General features: G+C 47.7%; 2 protein-coding genes across 2 annotated transcripts; one reads left to right on the plus strand and one right to left on the minus strand.

Moving 5' to 3' along the window:
- Positions 1 to 318: 318 nt before the first annotated feature.
- LOC8030695 (zinc transporter ZIP9) lies at positions 319 to 9,744 on the minus strand. The gene is made up of 7 exons (XM_029974124.4): positions 9,416 to 9,744; positions 8,228 to 8,333; positions 7,067 to 7,303; positions 5,900 to 5,977; positions 5,200 to 5,285; positions 4,291 to 4,425; positions 319 to 2,523 (listed from the first exon to the last, which is right to left on the minus strand). The coding sequence occupies exons 1-7, from the start codon at positions 9,509 to 9,511 to the stop codon at positions 2,272 to 2,274; spliced, it is 990 nt and encodes a 329-aa protein (XP_029829984.2). The 5' UTR covers positions 9,512 to 9,744; the 3' UTR covers positions 319 to 2,271.
- A 330-nt stretch (positions 9,745 to 10,074) lies between these two features.
- Positions 10,075 to 18,683, plus strand: LOC8030714 (enhancer of rudimentary homolog). Its single transcript, XM_002402564.4, has 3 exons — positions 10,075 to 10,221; positions 14,218 to 14,423; positions 18,331 to 18,683. The coding sequence occupies exons 1-3, from the start codon at positions 10,219 to 10,221 to the stop codon at positions 18,431 to 18,433; spliced, it is 312 nt and encodes a 103-aa protein (XP_002402608.2). The 5' UTR covers positions 10,075 to 10,218; the 3' UTR covers positions 18,434 to 18,683.
- The last annotated feature ends 804 nt before the right edge of the window (positions 18,684 to 19,487 follow it).

The following is a 19,487-nucleotide window of genomic DNA, read 5'->3' on the forward strand; positions in this document are numbered from 1 at the left end:
TTTTTCCAGATTATAAAAATTTAAGCATAGCTAAGACGTGCGCCAATGCACGACTACAAGCAGCGTGCTCCCACCTGTTTTCCTAGCATGTTTCTTAGCATGTGTTACTGTTAACAAACTTCATGAACCCGGCTGTAACATGGGAATGTGAAGGGGGAGAAAGGCTTTCTTCGATTGAAAAAGTCAAAACCCTGTAAACTCATGTTCATGCGAGCATTTCAAGGTCCAAAAATTAGCCTCTTGGAAGTCATTCATCACATTTTGGCCGTGAAGTGGTTGAGTGCATTGAAGAGAAAAAAAAGAAATGACACAAACATGTTTTTATCAAAACCTTCCCATATAATATTTATATATTTATTCAATCCCCCAAATACTTTGAGATCCGGCAGCTTGCCACCAGCATATCGCTGCCTTTTCCCACGATTAAAAAAGAATTGGGAATCTTCCCAAAAAAAACGACGCTCCACACGCACTAGACGACGCAAACATACGGGTGGATGGGCAAACGGTAGCTGCCGCTCTGCGAGAGCCTCGCTCCGGCGATCGGACAGGGTCTTCCTCGTGCTAATCGTCCCAGCTCAAACATGAACAAGTTCGGGTCATGCAGATCGCTTTCAAACGCTCTCGGACACTGCTTCATCCATCTCCATCTGTCTATGGCTACTCCATTTTACCTAACGTCGGACTGCGGCAGACGCTACAAGCCACCGCGACCAATCCAGCACTGCAAACGTATCGTGCGACTACGCTCCCCGCACGTTGCTGCGCCATCTCCTAAAGCCGCGGTCACACTGGTCACACATAATACAGAAGACAGCTTGCAAACACGAATCACTGCAGTATCCGCGATATGAATGCTGCATGCCAAGTTTTACAGCGGAGCTGTTAAGGGCTAGGTTCCCGAGGATCATGTCCGGTACAAAGCACTTGTCGACAAAGACGCCTCTGGACAGTCACCGCCATCTATAAGCGACAATGGCAAGCACACAACCAGTATGGTTGCCGCCGTTGCTGGTAGATGGCGCCAACCTTTCCAGCTACCATAGAAGAATGGATAGTTGGGCAGTGCGTTGGTGGGAATTCATCGTAGGAAGGAGCGCGAAAAACAGACGACGACAAAGAAGAAGCACACATAACGAGAGCAGCGCTCGTCACGTGCGTTTCTTCGTCTTCGTCTGATTTGCGCGCTGTTTCCTACGCTCTTATCAGTTTCGGTTTAGACTCAGGATGAGTCAGCCGCGTGCCCTTTTGGGGAAAGAAGACTGGCTGCGGAAGGAGCGGCGACGTATGCAGCAGCGCGAAAGGGTCTGTAACCGCCGCAAAGCCGCTGTCGCCTCGGCTTCCACTGCATCGACCGCTTCGGATTTCCTTGCCAAAGAAGAGCACATCACTCGCCTGGAAAGCCACCACCGAGAACAGAACCAGCAATGTAAAGGGCGCCGGCGGGCCAACGCCACGGACGACGATCGTGCCACGGAGGCCAAGCGCAAGCGCGAGGCCCGGCAACGACTGCACTGCTGGCCAACTGAAAAGTTCCCGGGCACGACGGCGATGTTCCGGAGGGAGTTTGTGGATTACCCGTTTGGCGTCGCGTGCACCGTGTGCGACCGACTGGGTGGCCGGAGACGTATCTATGATCGGCGGCATGTCGGACGAGAAGAGGCGGGAAACGGGCACGTGCGCATTGTGGCAGTGTATCGAGTACAGCTCCGCTGGTCTTGCTTCTTCACGAGAGTGAAAAGGCTGAACATCTTTCTCCTTGAACTCGTTGCCATGCGGCATTCGAAGCACAGATCTCGTGGTGACTCGCATTCGCATCTGTATGCAGACTGTCTTTTGTATGATGTATAAGCAGTGCAACCCCGGCATAAGGATCATGCGACAGCATAAGGATCATGCGACGCTTACACGGCATTAGATCGGCTTCAATGGCTCATACTGCCCTCTGCGGTCTGTTGCAAAGTAAAATGAAATACAGTACAAACAAAAAAAATATCAAGACGAACAACGTTTTGGCGTTTCTCGAACAAATAACGCGTCGTTGATCTTACAAAAATAAAAAGGAAAGAATGTTTCCACCAAAAGTCAAAGAGCGGCTGTACACGGTAGGAGGAAGAAAATTAGAAGAAAGGAGTCCATCGGCACGCACGACCGCAGTGTTTGCATCGAAACGGGTTCGTCTCGAAGTGGCGTCACGTTGGCGGTGGATGACGCGCCGTCCCGATTTCCAAATGCAGCCATCCGATTGGCCAGTGAGACGTCGCAGCACACTCAGTGTCCGTGTCGTCCTAGAGTCAGCAGCACGGGCATGAGTGCACCCACCACGATCGTAAGCACGTCCGTCTTGGTGAAGCCGTCGCTGGAGGGGGCGCCGCTGCGGCCCCTTGCGTCCCCCTGGTGGTTGCTGTGGCGCACCACTAGTTCGGGCAGCACGTGCACTGTGGCGACGTACAGGAAGGTGCCGGCGCTGAAGAGCAGTGCCACCCCCGTGGCGTGGAGCGAGCTGATGCTCTCGGTGGCACCCTGTTGTGCGAGGAAAAATGGAAGACATGTCAAGGGTGTGCTATACAGGGTGTTCAAAATAAAAATTTACCTACTTTTCAACAAAAATTTAAAAAAAGCCATGAAATTTATGTTAATGCGTTCCACGCAGGTGAGTTATACGGCCAAGGGAACATAATATAGGAGGCCAGTCATCATGATAAGTGGGATAATTAAGAGGAAAAATTTAGTTTTTAATTATCTTCAATATTGAAATAAACTATTTACAGTTTATGGTGTTTAATCTTCTTTATAACTTTATAACTTGTTTATTGATTTTGGTTTTGTTGATTTTATAACTTGTTTTTTTAGGTTCTCAATGCAATGTATGCAATGTAAATGCCCACCACATTTTTGTGCACATGTGAGGCATGGCAACACACTCGAAAAAAGCCAAATAAAATCAACTAATTTCCACCTTTTAATCCACTCGGTGCAATGAAAAACAAAAATATGTCTGTGATGCACCTTAAATTTTAAAATAATTAAAACCAGCAAAAATGCAATTCCAAGGGGCTAACAAACGTTTTTTTTTTTAAGTTGTTCATAAATAAAACTATACATTCCAACCAAGCCTATACTTTGTTTCAGCTTCGGTCCAGACGCAGCCAAAGCTACAAGCGCGAGCTCCGGGCTTTCAGCATCCCTGCCAAGCACGCGCGTTCGTGCAGTGCGAGCACTGTTCTGGGCCACATGCTCGCGCTTGTAGCATCGGCTGCGTCTGGACCGAAGCTGAAACGAAGTATAGATAGTTGCATTCCACATACATATATGCATGCCAAATTTGGTTCTGATAGGACAAAATTAAGAATAGGAGTTCTTATGCAAAAACTGTGAAGATGCCCCAATATTACACAAAGAGAAAAATGTGTTTGAATGTTACCATAGGTCCTAGGCACATATGAATGCCTTGTCACAGGCCCTTCATAGACCTTTTTCTGAACAGCACAAGCACCAGAGTGTAGTTGCAAGTGCTAACATCTGAAACAATAACTGTTCTAAAGAAAAAAAAAAAAAAAAAAACGGGAAGATCCATTGTTGGATTTTGGGGGAATGCATTAGCATGATCCTTGGGAAATGCCACACACATCCCAGTTTGGAACTCTAACAATGACACCTTCAGTTTTCTGTTTTGGCTTTCTCTATTATTATGGGGTCAGTGTTAACCCTTGGATGAGGTCATCTATATCACCCGTGGAAAGGATCACATCCATACCACTCGTGGAGAGAACTGCATCCATCGTTTTAACCACACACACATCACGGCCCACGCAATGCGACTACGGAATCCCAGAGCGAAGAGCAACAGGCAACGGCAAAGCGGCAACTGAGCATGTCCACATTCCACCATGCCACAGCGCATCCTCCTCCTTGGCTCCATGTGCGCGTGACTTTGACGAAAACTCGGCGGTGTCTGTCAGTTTGTCAGCGCCGGGGAAAAAAAGGAGACGTTGACGCATGCTGGTGTCAGTGCTTCGGACCAATGGGACGGTCGCACGCGTCACCCTCTCCCCCTCCTCCTTCCTCTCTCCCCAGTGCTAACAAACAAAAGACACCGATGGGTTTTTGTCAAAACGAGCGTTCTAATGCCAACTCATTAATAGCCATTTGCACTTGTGCTTCTGAACATTTTATTTTAATTTGCAGCTTGTCTACTTATGCCCCCCGCATTCTCCTTTGTGCTTTGAAGTCGGAATGCGGCTTAACAGGGTGTCGCCGCAGTCGGCTCGTGAGCAAGGCGGCACTCACCCGGTTGATGGCGAAAAAGGTGATGAGGGCGAGCAGAGGCGCTGCTAGAGAGAAGATGAGGAGGTGCTTGCGGATTGTCGTGCGCTCCACCGCCTCGTGCATGAGGAACGAGACGAGGGCAAAGGCGGCGGGAGCCTGCGCAGATGAGATTGTGTCGGGGGGATGGCACAAGGGTCCATGATGGGGGAATACGGCATACCATGATTGGTGTTGGGCGACATCGCAGTGGACCTATGAATGCTATGCATGTAGATTGCCTATGGGATGCACCGAGGAGACGGTCATTTTTTAGCTTTGTCTCTAACCTCGGAAGTTCTTCTGCCTCGTTAAACGAGCCATACCAGCTGTCGCCCGTGTGGTCACCAGTTTGACTTGAGAATCATATTGTGGCACAGTTTCAGATTGCAGTCTTGGCGTGAAACACGAGGTAGACCGTGACAACTAGCATTCAGTATTTCGTCGGCACTCCCCATTTGAAAAGAAACGCATCACAAATCCGTGTACACAAAGCCGCAAGGCGTACCGTCGAACGGAGAAAACTCGTCCTCGCGCAAAACTAGGAGCGGCGACACTCCATCCAATGAAGACTGTTACATTCAGCATAAGGAACATTGTATTCCATGGGAGTGCACTGGAATGCTGAGCTCTTTAATATATGTTCACTAACAGGACAAAAACAGCAGGGAGGTTCCTCATTTGTCCCGCCTCCAATGGAAGCTTCTTACTTTCGGCAGCATTTCGGTGTCTTGTTATCCACCAGCATGAAGACGACGGCTTCTGCCAGAGCGCGTCGGAAGACAATGAGCACCTTGGAAAAAGCCATCCTGCCGTCCCCACCCTGTCGGTGACCAGTATCTCATGTGCCCATTGATATCCGGTTACAAGGCAAAAGACGGTGATGCCACTGACCTTGTGCAGCATTATGGCGAGGAAGACTACGGCTTCTGTGTCGAGGTTGGACGTCGTGGCTGCAGCGCCGAGAGCGACTCCGTCCGCTGCGGCCAAAGAGAGGTACCCAGTCAGCCTGGGAAGGGTGGCGGTTTTTGTTTCCTTTCCCTTTCAACTACTTGGAACTCGGAATGTCTTATAGGGCTGGCTTTCAAGAGAAAAGCGAAATGTTCGCTTGAGCGTTGTGCACGACTGACGCCGGATGTGAGGGTGTCACATGGCACCCTCGCATTGTGCCGTCACACGACTCTGTGACACCACGAGGCACCGTTACTTGACAAGTGTTGTGTAACATTACAATGTTGCACGATGTCAGTGTCATGTGACACCATGACATCATGATGTTGCGTGACTGCGACATCACATGACACCGTAAGCTCCTGTCGATTGACATCTAGTTCAGGTGTCATGCAATGTCACAGTGTCGTGTGACATCATGAGGTCATGGCACAGTGTTACATGATACAATGTCATGCGACCTCATAATGTCACGCACACAGCATGCGCCCAGCTTGTATGCAACACATTTTGTGCCTCTCCAAGTTTACCGAACATGACCAAGACAGTCATCATTTTTTACGCATGTAAATGAAAATTCATTTGTGCCAGCTGCCGTGAGGAGGTGTCGCTTCCGAAACCAAGGAAACCAGGCTTATCTGACCTGCTGCGTGAACAATGAGGCCCAGGGTGGCTGTGACGCTGCTCCTCGGTCCGTACGTTGCTCCCAGGCTGTCCGAATCTGGAAAGGCGGCCATGCAATCTCATAACTTAGTTTGTCTACCTCACGTTGTCTAATGGCGTTGTGCACTGTTGGAGCGGCAGCACCGCAACATGCTGTTTCATGTGATCGTGGTAACCTTTTTGTATTTACGTCGCAAGATTCGTATGAGCGATTCGAGGTAGAATCCGATTTCGGAATCGCTTTTCATTCAAAAGCAGTCTCGCAACATAAATATTGCAATAAGCTTCTTTTTTTTGGGGGGGGGGGGGGTAATTCTGACATATGTGTTTGAGCACTCACCCCGAGCCAATCAGAGTGACGGAGGCAAAGCATGTGACAACCCTTACCAAAGGTAGAGGGGAGAGAGTGTAACCAAGGCCGTTGGAGAAGTGGGAAAAGAGAAACTCCGCTCTTACTTTGAGCTTCTTTTATGTGTCTCGGGCATCAGTTTTCTCTCCCTAGAAGATTAGTAGCCCGTCACACCGAATTCGTTAAATGTAAGCGGCTTTTTTCTTTCGCCCACCCTTGGTTTTGACAGCGCTGGGCACTACTGAGACAGAGTGTAGCCACGCGCTTCCGTTCGGCGCACCGACTGGCTCGCTCTTACCGTAGCCTTTGCTGTTTGCCAAGTTACGGTGAGACGGAGTATAACGGGCGTTCTGAAAAGAAGCCCGGGAACTCTGGCACAACGGAAACATTCAGCGGCTCTAAAACAGCGGTTTGCAACCACCAACTTTTCGGAGACCCCTTCAGGACCAACGGAAGTGATGAGGGCCCCATCCGTGGGGCGGGAGGGTCCGAGGGAATGGTCGATTACACTGACAAAGGGGTAACCAAGAAGAACTAATTGCATGCAAACCTACGTTAAAGCTTTCAAATGGAAAATTATTGGCTTCATCTCGCTTGGCATGCATGGTTTGGTCTATCTAGCTTCATGGAAAAGCCAACATCTATATTGAAAAAGGTTTTATTGCTCGGCTCGACTGACAATGGAGGGCTTTGCAGACCCTAAAAAAGCCTTTGAGGTCTCCAAAGGGTTCGTCGGCCTCCATTTAAGATCCACTGCTCTAGAGTATATACTTCTACACATACGAGGAGGCCACTCACCGCTCACGGAGGTGGGCAGGACCTTGGAGTGCCTGTGGCGCGACACCAGCTGGTCCACGAGGAGCATGAAAAGGAAGCCCAGCACCAGGGTGACCCCCACCAGGTTGCGGGGATCCAGCTCGTCCAGTCCCCCGTGGTTCCCCCCGTGGGGCGCCGCCGGGTCCGATTTGAGCGGGGTCGGGCCACCGCTCCTGTGGTCACCGTGCGACGCCCCCGAGTTGTGGTGCAGCAGTTCCTCTGCGCGGACGGGCACCTCCGTTTTTATTTGTACATGACATATGAGAGCCCAACTACTTGGAACACAATTTGCGGTTCAAAATTTGTTTTCATTCCGCCCGGAAACCGCCAATCGAGAGGCCGGTTTGAGTCGCAGTTACTCTCTTCTCCGTGGTCACGTGCCGCCTTCTATGGTTTAGACTTAACCACCAAAAATAATGAAATTCATGGGTCATCGAAGGCACACACTTAATTTTAAGAATATAAAAAAAATATATGATACCCATTTTTTGTGGCTTCTAGAAAACTGCAAATACGCTGAATGAAAAAAAAAAAAAAGTTGCACAGCTATATGATTTTTAGTACCAACTTTCTCTTCCTCTTTATTTCTTCTCCCTCCCCACTCCAGTTTAGATTTTGAGCGGTTACATTTGTTTGTTTTATTAAAAATATATGTGACACTGTAGCAAAATATTGATCAAGTAGTCTTCTAATGCCATAATGGATTGCCCGGCGAAAAATTTAAAAAGAATTCTGGGGGTGACAGTGTCTCTTTAAGAAGGCATCTACATAAAGTCACCCTGCTTTAGTGCTTGTCCACGACATGTCTGAGACATCCGTCACCAATGGTTAGTAGTTTCGTCAGCGTTCCTCTAGTGCAGTGCACGTCAGCGTCTGACAAATGCCAAAAATGAAACAAATGTTTGATGGTCTCAGACAATTCTGACAACACCTACTGCTATTATGCGCTAGCGGGTGAATCTAATCCCATCCACAAATCCAGCTGACTACACAACACTGGAACATGCTGTTGTCTTTCGATTGATAAAACTGCTCTTAAATGGTAAATGGATGCAGATTTAAAAGAATTATATTCTGCACACGGACAACCACAAATCAATGTGCACGCCAGCCGTGTGCTGCTGCGGTCGTGGTGAAACCTACGCATTTGGGTGGTGTAGAGCGTACTGATGCCTTCTGGAATGATCACGCTGAGGGCCGTACCAACCAGCAGGCCGGCTCCAAACACCGACACGAGATGTAGCCGAGCCTGCAAGGAAGCCGAGGTTGTAACAGCGATCACGGCGGGACAGTTCGCTGCAAAGTGCCAACAAAGTGGCCTACGCAAAACTGCGAGGTTTGCGTGACACGACTGAGCCTGAGACGGGGAAGGAAAAGGAAGGCACTTAAAAAAAACAAGAACACAGACCGCCTTTGAGTATGTGTCAAGTATTCACCAGCTCACCTACACACTCGCTTTTCTTTTAAGGATGGCGTATAGTATTTATCTACTTATTTAATGTACACCCGTGAGCGATATGAAGGTGAACAGCCCTCTTCATGTTTTTGACGCTCCTGCAAGTTTTGGAACAAGCTCTGTTCCAGTAGAAGGCTGGAACGCAAAGTTTAGACCCCAAGCCACGTATCATTTGAGACGCTGAAAGTTAATATAGCTTTAGGGAGCCGTAAAACAGGCAAGAAACCAGGTAAGGTGTTCACCTTCATATTGCCGGCGGGTGTACCTAGGTACGGCAAACAATGTTCACATTTTTTTTTTTTTTAAATATACAAGAAAGTAACGGAACTCTGTGCCCATCCAGGGGTGTAAGAGATCATGAATTTTGTCCTTGAATTCCAGCCTGTCATCACTAAAACATGAGCTGGGGAAGTTTCAACATCGACCGCCCAGAAGTATATGCAAAGTACCAGAAATATCAATGTACGGTCGCCGCGAAGAAGCCCTAGAGGTACAATATGTCGGACTTTGTTGGCTGCAACACACGAACGGTTACCGCTCTACCGCTTCGTGCTGGCAGGGTTATATATAGTACCACTCGCGTGTTCCAGCTAACGAATTCCGCCTTGATGTTTGATACAGGGAATCGCTGTGCTAGGGCTATTCCTGCTTGGTGCTCGCCTAGAAACACGAGCCATTCGCGGCGGGGAATTAACCACACGCTTCAAGAGCACGGAAGTAGCACGTAGGCAGAATTCGGAGAGGGGACTAGGCAAGCACCAGCTTCGTGACAACGCCAGCTTGTACGAAACGCGCAGAGTTGGATCGCGCGATCAGATGTTACCGTAGGGGATAAAGCTGTTTCTAAAGTTTCTAACATAGTTCGCAGTACTCACCTCCGTCAGCGGAAGGGATAGGGGTACCAGGCCGCTGATGTAGCTTCCGAGGAACATCGCGCCGGCTAGCGCAAACAGCATAGCGGCGTCCGCCATTCCGTTGACGAGGGCTGAACGGACAGGCGAACTGGCTGTCTGCGGTATCTACCTGCTGATCGAGCACGGACACATGCCGGGCTGCCCGGATTCAGCCGACGGCGCTCGCGGTACAGTCACAGCCGTCGCTGCTCGCTTTGATAACATACGCTACGACGAGAAGCAGTCAGCCATGAAAACACAGGGTGGACAGGCCGCGTGGAAGGTCGCCGCCCCAGGACGAAACTGGAACTAGACCAAACTAAGTCGCGGTTGGCCTTTTAACCGTAAATTAATGTAAATTTTAATAAAAACAACTATATAAATAATAAGCTTAATCAGTTGTGTTAAGTTTTGTTAAATTAAGAAGTTTCAAAAGGTTTGATTACTTGAAACAAAATTTGACGCCAGTTTAATGACAAGTACACTTTATGTGTTTACTATTATTTATTGTAATAGTTTTTTTTGTTTTCGTGCGTTAATCAAACAAATAAATGGGGTGACAATTACCTGTCTTGCTGCTTAATTTGGCCAATTCTTCAAAAACATAGCCAACCAAGGCATAACCTCGTTCCCGTGCGCCTTTGATTGTTTGATTTCCGAGAGACCCTGGGAAGGAGGCTAGGGTTAATCCTGCTGTCTGCCGTTTCTTTGCTGGTTTTGTCGGCGACTGTCACTACGGTTAATCCGTCTATTCGACAAGGTCACCAGGCACAGCTACCATAACCATGGTGAGGCTTTTTGGCGTTTACTTTCGCCATTTCACTTTGAGTGCATTTCAAAGACGCCGCGCAAAGCATAGTTCGGGACCATAAACCGAACTCCTCTTAAGCCTAACGCTTCCATGCACTCACGAAAATTATCTTTTGTTATGTTAGCTTTCCCTGTTTACAGATATTACCATGGTACAATGCTAGAAGATTTCGGAACGTGCTAGACTTAATTGTAATTTAATGCGTTGCTTCATTTTTCTGATACTGTCGTTCATGCGCACAAAGTGAATCGGTCATGTCGCCGGTTATGCGCAGAGCACATCGATATTCTGGCTTTTAGGACGCTTCCTCGTTGTTCGGTTACTCTAGTCTTGCACAGATCACCACTAATTGTTCTACTGAAGAGCTGAACTATATGGATGCAAAGCCTCCCAAAGCCTGGTTGGGAACAGTAGCATGTTATTTGAATTTTTTGTTTTAGGTGACTGGGTTGACGGTTGCAACTTCCATGATAAGGTGCCGGAGTGCGAATCTCCGGGACTGAGTTAAAAGTCTACCCAGCTTGTAGCAGTTGCTGCCTTTCACGAAAATGTTGATGCACAAAGAACTGTGGGTCGTTGACATCTCGTCCTCACTAAAGTCCCTGGATCCTGGGAAAACATTGCCTGCCTGCTAGCCGGACACAAACATATACTAAGATGCAGACAGCAAAACGATTGGCTGGTAGGCCTCAGTTGCCAACGCAATCGCCATTTCGATACACTCAATTCTTCGAAGCAGTGAGAGGATCGTTCTAAAACAGTCGCGCCAAGATTGCTATGGAGCATCGTCGTACTGAAAGAGTTCCTTGCCAATATAAACATTTCCAACACGTGCCAGATAGAGCCGACATTGCCAACCTTCTCTTGTCTTACTGAGATGCCGAGCCACTGAAACAGTCGTTGAGCCTCTACAAAGGCCTATGCTGGGGATGTCCAGCAGCACCTTAAGTAACAATAACCTGTTCTGCTGTGGTAATAATAAAGTGAAGAGAACGAAGTAAGAGGAAACAGAAACGGGATGTCAGTTATGGCAGCACGTATACACAGCTGCCTGAAAGAGTCTTTAGCACTGTGTATGCACTCAACTTATTACTGATGCATATCTGCGCAGATCTCTTACAGCGATATTGCTCATATGTATTTCAAGACAGGAAGGTTACTTTTTATGGCCTCCAAGCATCGACGCCGCATGTGCTGTCAATACGAAAATGTATGCTTGTTTTGCCGGTGTGTGGACAGCAAAATCTAGGCGTATATAGACTGGTTCAGACATCTGCAACGAGCGCGTTATCCACTGCTGCGTCCATTGTGACCGGAACGACCGCTCTGCGCCGCCCATACACACACCTGCAACCACTGCAACAAGCGCAGTGGGCCATTCGCACGGCGACCGCTTCTATGCCGCCTTCAGCGGTGCCTCTAAAAAGAATGGGATGCGCTGCCACTTAATGGCGTAAAAAAAATTGACAGGCAGTTTTTTAAAGCACTTTGTAATACCATGAAATCGCCTCACAAGCAGATGGATCTTTCCTTCTAGTGCGTGCTGGGTTATCGTAGCGCCACACAACAAGAATTCACACTCAAGGATAGCGCTTTTACACAAAACAATGAGGTTCCACCTCATCGGTGATAACCACCGATGCCATTTTTGTCATCAGATAAAAGGAACCACGACTGGCCGAGCTCTCCTCGACCTGTGATTGGTCTATTGGTGCAGTTGTTCCCCGAACGTAGCAAAAACGTTCAGCCCGGCTCAAGTCCTTGAGTTGAGAATGAAACAGCCGTTTCGCACCTCGTTGCTATGACATCTCATCTTTCCAACCGGTTGCGGCCGCCTCGGTGGCTCCAATGCGAGAGCGCCGGCCTACGGATCCCCAGGTGGCGGGTTCGAATCCCGACCGAGGCGCCCGCAATATGACGGAGGCTTATAGCGGAGAAGGCGCCGTGGTAACCGAGCTTTCGGTTGCACGTCACAAGATCCCCAGGTGGTCGAAATGAATCCTCAGTCCTCCGCTGGGGCGTGCCAGATGCCCGTCCTAGGTTTGGCACGTAAAACCCCCCCATTTGACTTTTTCCTACCGGTTGCATTCGTTCGTAAGTGAAGTGGTCACTCCGAACACAAATGTATGAACTGACCTTAACCCTTTGAGTGTCGCGCTCGAGTATACTAAGGCACACTCTCTGCCGCGTCCGAGTGTACTCGTTTCGGGTTGTCAATTTACTCCCTGCCTCTCCCGGCTAAACTCGGGTTGACAATGTTCGTCTGAACAGGAAGCGCCATCTATGGACAATCAATTGAATCAATGCATGAGTGGTGGTTTCGCCTCATGACGGCAGGTGGAGATTTTTGTAAAGGCGACTTCCGTATCTGTTTCCGCATCAACATTGTTTTCCAGTGGCGAACACACGTGCTTCAACTTCGCGGTCCTTGACGGATGCTGAAATACAGGCACTTCTAATGAATTCAGAATCTGATGACAGTGAAACCGAGTGCACTCTGGAGAGTGACGACTTGATGCCACCCGGAAAGGCTACTCAAAAAGAAAAAAAAGCTTGAAGACACTGGCTACAAGTGGACTACGGGTGCCTTCGCTCCCATTCTTCACAGTTTTGACTCATCGTCTTCCTGAGTCCATACCTCAGGCATCACTAAAACCTCAAGAGAACTGGAGTACTTTGAGCTCCTGTTTCCCCCAGATATTGTGGATGTAATTGTTGCGCAGACAATTTGTTCGTGCAGTGAAAGAAAAAAAAAAACGCCACAGGGCAACGGCCAGGCTGAAAAACGCCTGGCACTTAAAGGGTTAAAAAACATTTCTATAAAGCTTCCCGCCACCAGCGAATTTAGATAGGCTTACCAAAAATGGTGAGGTCACAGAGAAACTGCTCGTTCCACGAACCAAAATGGCGACCATGCGTGTAGCTTGACGCCACTTTCCAAGGATCCAGTGACTTTAGTCCCCACTATTTTGCTAAGAGTTCCCTCAATTTTTGTTTGCTTTGAGTCATGCCGTTGTGTTTGTTATCAAGTTATTTTCCTCTGTGATGCCACCGACGCGCATTATTATCTATAGATGTCGTGCACGGACACAGATTTTTGTTAATGACACCCCATGTACGCAAAGGGAGCTTGATGCTCGATCTGACAGCTGGGAGTTCTTCTTGAAAGCACTTGCCCGAGAGGACTTATGGCTTGTTGTTCCTTAAAAGTTTTTCAAAATGTTTCAATTTTTTTTTTTTTTTGGGGGTCTGGGAATTTTTAATGACCATGGGAATTGTAGTCAAATACTCAGGGAGAGTCAGATATGGATATTCGCTGACTGATGTACATTCTGGAGACTATTCGTACGGTCACGAAGGCTGGTTCAGATACTTGCTTTTTTTTTTTTTGAGTGTGCTCTAATGTGTCGTACTCGCTCGTAAACACTTGCTATGAGAGAACAGGCTGGCACCGTGTATCGGGACGCTTCGATCTGTGTATTACTACACTGAAGTTTCTCCAGTATTGGCGAGATCTAATCTATTCCCTTTGGCAGCGGTTCTCAACCATCGATGTTTTGCGGACCCCTTGTGGATCGGTGGAGATAAAAGGACCCCGTTCGTGGTGAGGGGAGGGGAAAGGTATAGGTTAAATATAACAAGGATTTAACATATTGATATAACTAAGGGCTAGTGTGAAGTAGACCTCTGTTATTGACGCATACACACGAGAAAACTTGCCCGAAATCTAAAACATTTCTTCTCGACCTGAAAAAAATGCAATTTTTATTTCCTTCGCGGACCCCCATTTGAAAACCACTGCTCTATGGTAAAGAATTGCTTACAACGAGGCCAGAGCTAAAAAACTATGAGCCCGCGGTTACAAGCGAGTACAATGTGCTTGAGCACGCTCAAATGCAAATGTGCGAACCGGCCTTAAGTGCATTAAACTGTCCGACTTACAATGGGTGTGACCCTTCTGCTCTCTGCGCAGTCGCACACAATTCTGCTGGTGCAGCCGGGCAAGCCGGAGACTCGAACGTACTCGGACTACGAGTCTGTGAACGAGTGCATGGAGGGGGTGTGCCACATCTACGAGGAGCACCTGAAGCACCAGAACCCCAACACCCCGTCCATCACGTACGACATCAGCCAGCTCTTCGACTTTGTCGACCAGCTCGTCGATCTCAGCTGCCTCGTGTGAGTGGCCGTGGAGCTCTTGGGTGGTCTCCCGTTTCTCTCTGGTGGCCTGGCCCTTTTAGGCTGGCCTAGCCGAGAATTTCCGTGCTTCTCGGTCTTTAAGTCCCCCCCCCCCCCCCTTCTTTTAAAGGGGTACTGCAACGAAATTCTGGCACCTTTTTTATTGTCTAAATATGAACCGCATTCTGGCCATGCAATGCGGATACTGATTTGTTTGTTCAAAACGACACAGAAGCATTATTAAAGTGAGTAGACTGATTACCAGGTTGCAGCTGGTAGGCACTCCTGAATTGTTTTACAGCCAAATTTTTCCATAACAGCTGCGCTGAAGTACGACTTCAAAAGCACGCGGTCGGTCAAACTTGGCTGAACCGGGTTTTCTTTTTCTTTCTCGCCCATTCGACTCCTGCAAGGTCTGGGCCTCTCAAATGACCGGGTTGTAACGTGTTGATGTCGCCAAGCGGCAAAGCTCACAACCACGCCAGCCTTGCCGTAGCCTTGCCAGTGAAGTTAAATGTGATGTCCCGGGCGCTCTGCAGGTACCGAATCTCCCTAGACTCGTCGCGCTCTTCGGTGAGTGCTCCATGGAATCAGCTTTTTAGAACGAAAAATACAGCCATCCATTCAAAATGCAAAAGTGCAATTGTACTTTCGGATTTTATTGATCATGTTTAACTTATTTCTAAACATGACAGCTAGATTTCAATTTTCATTTCAATATCTCTTTAAGCGCTGTGGCCGAGCGTCGCTCGTCGGCTCACTCAAATGCGTGCCTGGAACGCCATTGGTGAGGCACACTTGTCCGCTCTCTTTTCACTTTGACGTCGATGGGGTAGGCGCGGGGTTCCGGAAAAGTTCTCTCCTTAGAGCCATCAGTGAGCAGCGAGAACTCATCCGCTCGCGGCCGCGTGACCACGTGCTGGCGGGTGCCGCACGAAGAATGTGGTGAAAGGAGGATAGTCTCATCCGGGTCCAGCCATACTTGTCCGGCCCTATCGCCCTCTCCCTCCGACTTCTGGCGGCTGTTCGCGGTAGCAGAGAGAGCTGACGGTTTTGTGGACCAAGGATAGATGGCGCCACTAAAACTCCGTATAATAAAAGTTTTGTCGATGATACCAGGTTTTTGACGCATTTATATATATGTTGGAACGACAAGATTTATAGAAAAGTTACCTTTTATCGAGCAGGTGTTGGCACAACTTGCTATCTTTCTACAAGATTTAGGTTTCTCATGGGCGGCGCTCGCGGCTGCAGGTCGGGGAATATTCTAAGTTTTGCCTCGCTATTACACGGCGGAATAGCAACATTTCGATGGAAGGAGGTGTGTTTTCTGCCATTTGTGACAAGGTGAACAATATCAAAAGCATAAGATGCCAATTCTTTCTACGTTAAAATCGTTGCACAGCTCCTTTAAAAGTGCACATCTTTGCCCCTTGAAGAGTTTTCTCACTTGGATGTTGGTGATTTCGCACTAGCTGATAGTGACAGGAGTGATGACTTTACAGAAGAGTTTGTAAACTCTGGAGTATTCGGTCTTCAGCTACGACAAGCTTTCGGGCTTCTGCCCGCCTCTGGACAAAAGTGGACACGACAAATCCTCCGCTGGCGCTTCACAGTTTTTCCTCTTCTGCCATGCACATGTTTACGTAGACCTCGATGCCAACGACCCTCTAGACATGATAGGGTATTGGGAACGTCTTTTGAGTGCTGATGTGATGCATCAGATCAGTGGTTGTGTCGGGGACCCCTTGCGGACCGCTGGCAGTGATGGAGGACCCCTTCCAGCAAGGGGGGGGGGGGGGGGGGGCGGAGACGTTAGTAGGTTAACACATCTGGAGCATGAAACAGGTGCCTTTTATTGCTACGTAGCAGAAAAACATAAAACAAAGGTGCCACATCACTTCATTTTGATCAGTTCATCAAAACGCCCAACTAAAAAAAAAAATTTGAGGGTCTTGCGGACCCCCATTTGAGAACCACTGCATCAGATTGTCACAGAATTCTTCGTAATATGATGTAAATTGAAATTAATTTTGAATCTAACTTGTTGATATTGTACCATAAATATATGTTTGAAATTAGAACAAAATGTATTTATAAAAGTGTCCAAGGAAAAAAATAATTGCATTTCAGTGAAGTTTTGTATTTACTGCTTGGTGCTTAAATAATTAAATGTCAGTTGTTTTCTTTTTTTTACCCTCATTAGCAGCAGGTTGGCAGTGCTCAGAGGCCGTACTTGCAATCATCTATAAAACTCACATTTCTTAACAAGTCGCTTTGCTTTGTACGGTTGGCGCCGCAAGACTGCATTGATAGCAAGTTTTAATATTCTCAGTGAGGATGTAGTCCCCGTGACTACATTAAATTGTAGCTCGTCTCTCAGTTATAAAGAGGATCGGGGTGCCCACCAACCTGGAATCGTTAGGGAAATCGTCAGCAAATTGGTCATGTCGAGGAAAATGGCCGATGTGGGCGACGCAGTGACACACACATCGAAGCAAGAGGGCATGGTATCTAGTGGCGTGGATGGCTTTTGGGCTGCGTAACAGCTGCCCGAGGCATCACTAGGCAGTGTAAGCTACCATAAGATTCGCCGGATTAAGAGACTAGCACAAACAGCCACTGCAGGCTGATCCTCCGCATTTTCTTCTGTGGTGGTCGGGGAATTGAATCAAAAATATTCAGGGAAAAACCTAGAAGAGTCTGGGCATTTCAGAGAAGGTAGACACCCTGAGAATGCATGCAGGTCTCGCCATTGTAGAATATGCACCGACAAAACATTTGGTGGAAAGGTTATGTTAGTGTTTTTCCTTCTTTTTTTTTAACTTTTGTTTGGTCTTTGTACTACAGGGAGAAGTCCAGTTTGACTATTTCATTCCTTGTGTTGCTGAGGCCTGCTTCAGGTGGCATATATATTTCCTAATTTATAGACTACACAGACTGCACTGTAGACAGGATTGGGAGCATGCGACACCGATAGGGGCGCTCGCCGCTGCGCTTTCGCAGCAGGTTGGCAATGCCACCGATAACAGCATCGTTGTTACGCCTCATGGTGAAGCGCTGCTCGCTCCAGCCTATCCTGATGCGCCCACAGCGTCTTTTTGCGTCTTATTTCTCGATCTAGCTCAGGACTGAAGGTATGGCACCTCGAATTTCGAAACCTACCGTGTCCAGCATTGCTCTGTATGTGTTTTACGTCATTTGACCAGCCCGTCAAAGTTGTTCGGGTTCAATCGTGTCTTCGCAGTTCAGTTGTGGGCGGCAACAGACTGCAATATGTTTTTGTTTATCTGTGCTTGAAGACACCCCTACGAAACGTTGGTGTGTTTGACAGTTTCGAAATCGCTGGGACAACATTCACCTGTGCCAGTAATTGATAAAAGCTACATGATATGTGGTTTTCGTTTCTCTAATTATCCAGTTGCTCTTTGCTCGCTGGCGGATCGAGTAGGGATGCAGTTATTGAGAAAATTGCGGCACTTTTCGCCAGCGCATAGAGGGGATCTGCATTCTCAATTTTCAGGTCTTGAGTAAACAAAAGTTACCCCAACGGTCCCCCCAAGCGTTTTGTGTAGCGCTGTGGTCAGGTGGGATGACAGTAATTATAAACCAAGGTGTGCACACGGTGCCAAAGCGTTGCCCAAAGTTGGACGATCGCGCTTGAGGCCAGAGAACTGAAGATCCTCACCGCTCTCACTTTGTCAGTGAACATAGGACGCCAATGTATTCTCACGTAGGCGGTAACAAGTGGGCGTAGCGTACATGGTTGCACTCAAGCACACATGTGTGAGCCAGCCTTAGGGTGGTAATACTTATTGAAGTGGCGACACTGAATCTTAGAAGAAAAGGTCTATTCCTAGTTGCGATGTGTCTCACCTGCATCCTTTGTTTTGTTTTTCTGTTGCAGTTACCAGAAGTCGACCAACACATATGCCCCTTACAACAAGGCCTGGATCAAGGAGAAAATCTACATCCTCTTACGCAGGCAAGCTTCCAAGAGCCAGTCGTAAAGAGTCGTCCACTACCGGCAGCCGAGGGCCTGGGCAAGGGCTCCCAGGGTCCATGGGCCAGATTTTCTTCCTCGTTTTTTTTTTTTTTCTCCCATGGCTCGACCCCTTTGTCTTGTTTTGGGTTTGAGCACTGGCTTTTTCATCGTCATCTCTGTAATATTTTCTCCCCTTCACAAGGTTTTCTTTTGTAAAGAGTGTGCTTGGTATGCGAGTGTGAACTGTATAATAAATGGAACGATGCATTGTTGAAGTCCTGTTGTGGGTCCTTGTGGTTGCTAAGTCTCACCGTGTACAGGAGCCAACCTTGTACGAGCGAAATGCGATGGTGGATATTTCATTGTTTAAAATTCATGCAGCATGAAGTTTTTTAATTGGACAGTTGAAGTGGCAAGTGCTTCAAGCATACTTTGCTCGCTATTTCAAGAAACCCACATTTTGCTTGCTTAATGACCAATGTATGCTGTCCCAACTGCTTTTAGCATCACATGGTTTATACATAGGGTCCTTCGTTGTCGGGTTTTGTTTTCGAAAATTGGGTGCTTTGATATAAGATAATTCCTAAGAAGTTTTTTTTTACTCGTGGGAATGGAGCGTGCTGGTTAAGTTACGGTGTTTGTGGAGAATAACATAGGACGAAAACAGGACAACACGTTTCTCTTTTCTGGTTTGTCAGGTTATATAAAATAATGCAAGTGTAATGAACAATTGATTGGTTTGAATACAGAGATTATTTTAATAAAGTATTGTACACAAGATAGCATTGAAACAAGAGCTGTTAAGGGCGCAAAACTCTGGACAGCTACTGCCATCTATAAGTGACGGTAGATGGCGGCAACCTTTCCAGCCTTTCCATTTGGTTTTCACCAGAGTGGAAAGGCTGAATTTCTCTAGGTGTCCGAAAGGTTGTCCTCGAGGTCGTCCTAGAAGTCATCTTTGAGGTCGTCCTTAATGTTGTCCTTGAGGTTGTTCTAGACGTCGTCCCTGAGGTCCTAGGCGGCGTTCTCGAGGTTGTCCTCTAGGCATCGGCCTAGAGGACGACCTCGAGACCTGGTTT

This window comes from Ixodes scapularis, unplaced genomic scaffold, assembly GCF_016920785.2.
Source record: "Ixodes scapularis isolate PalLabHiFi unplaced genomic scaffold, ASM1692078v2 PGA_scaffold10__122_contigs__length_95168666, whole genome shotgun sequence".
Lineage (NCBI taxonomy): Eukaryota > Metazoa > Arthropoda > Arachnida > Ixodida > Ixodidae > Ixodes > Ixodes scapularis.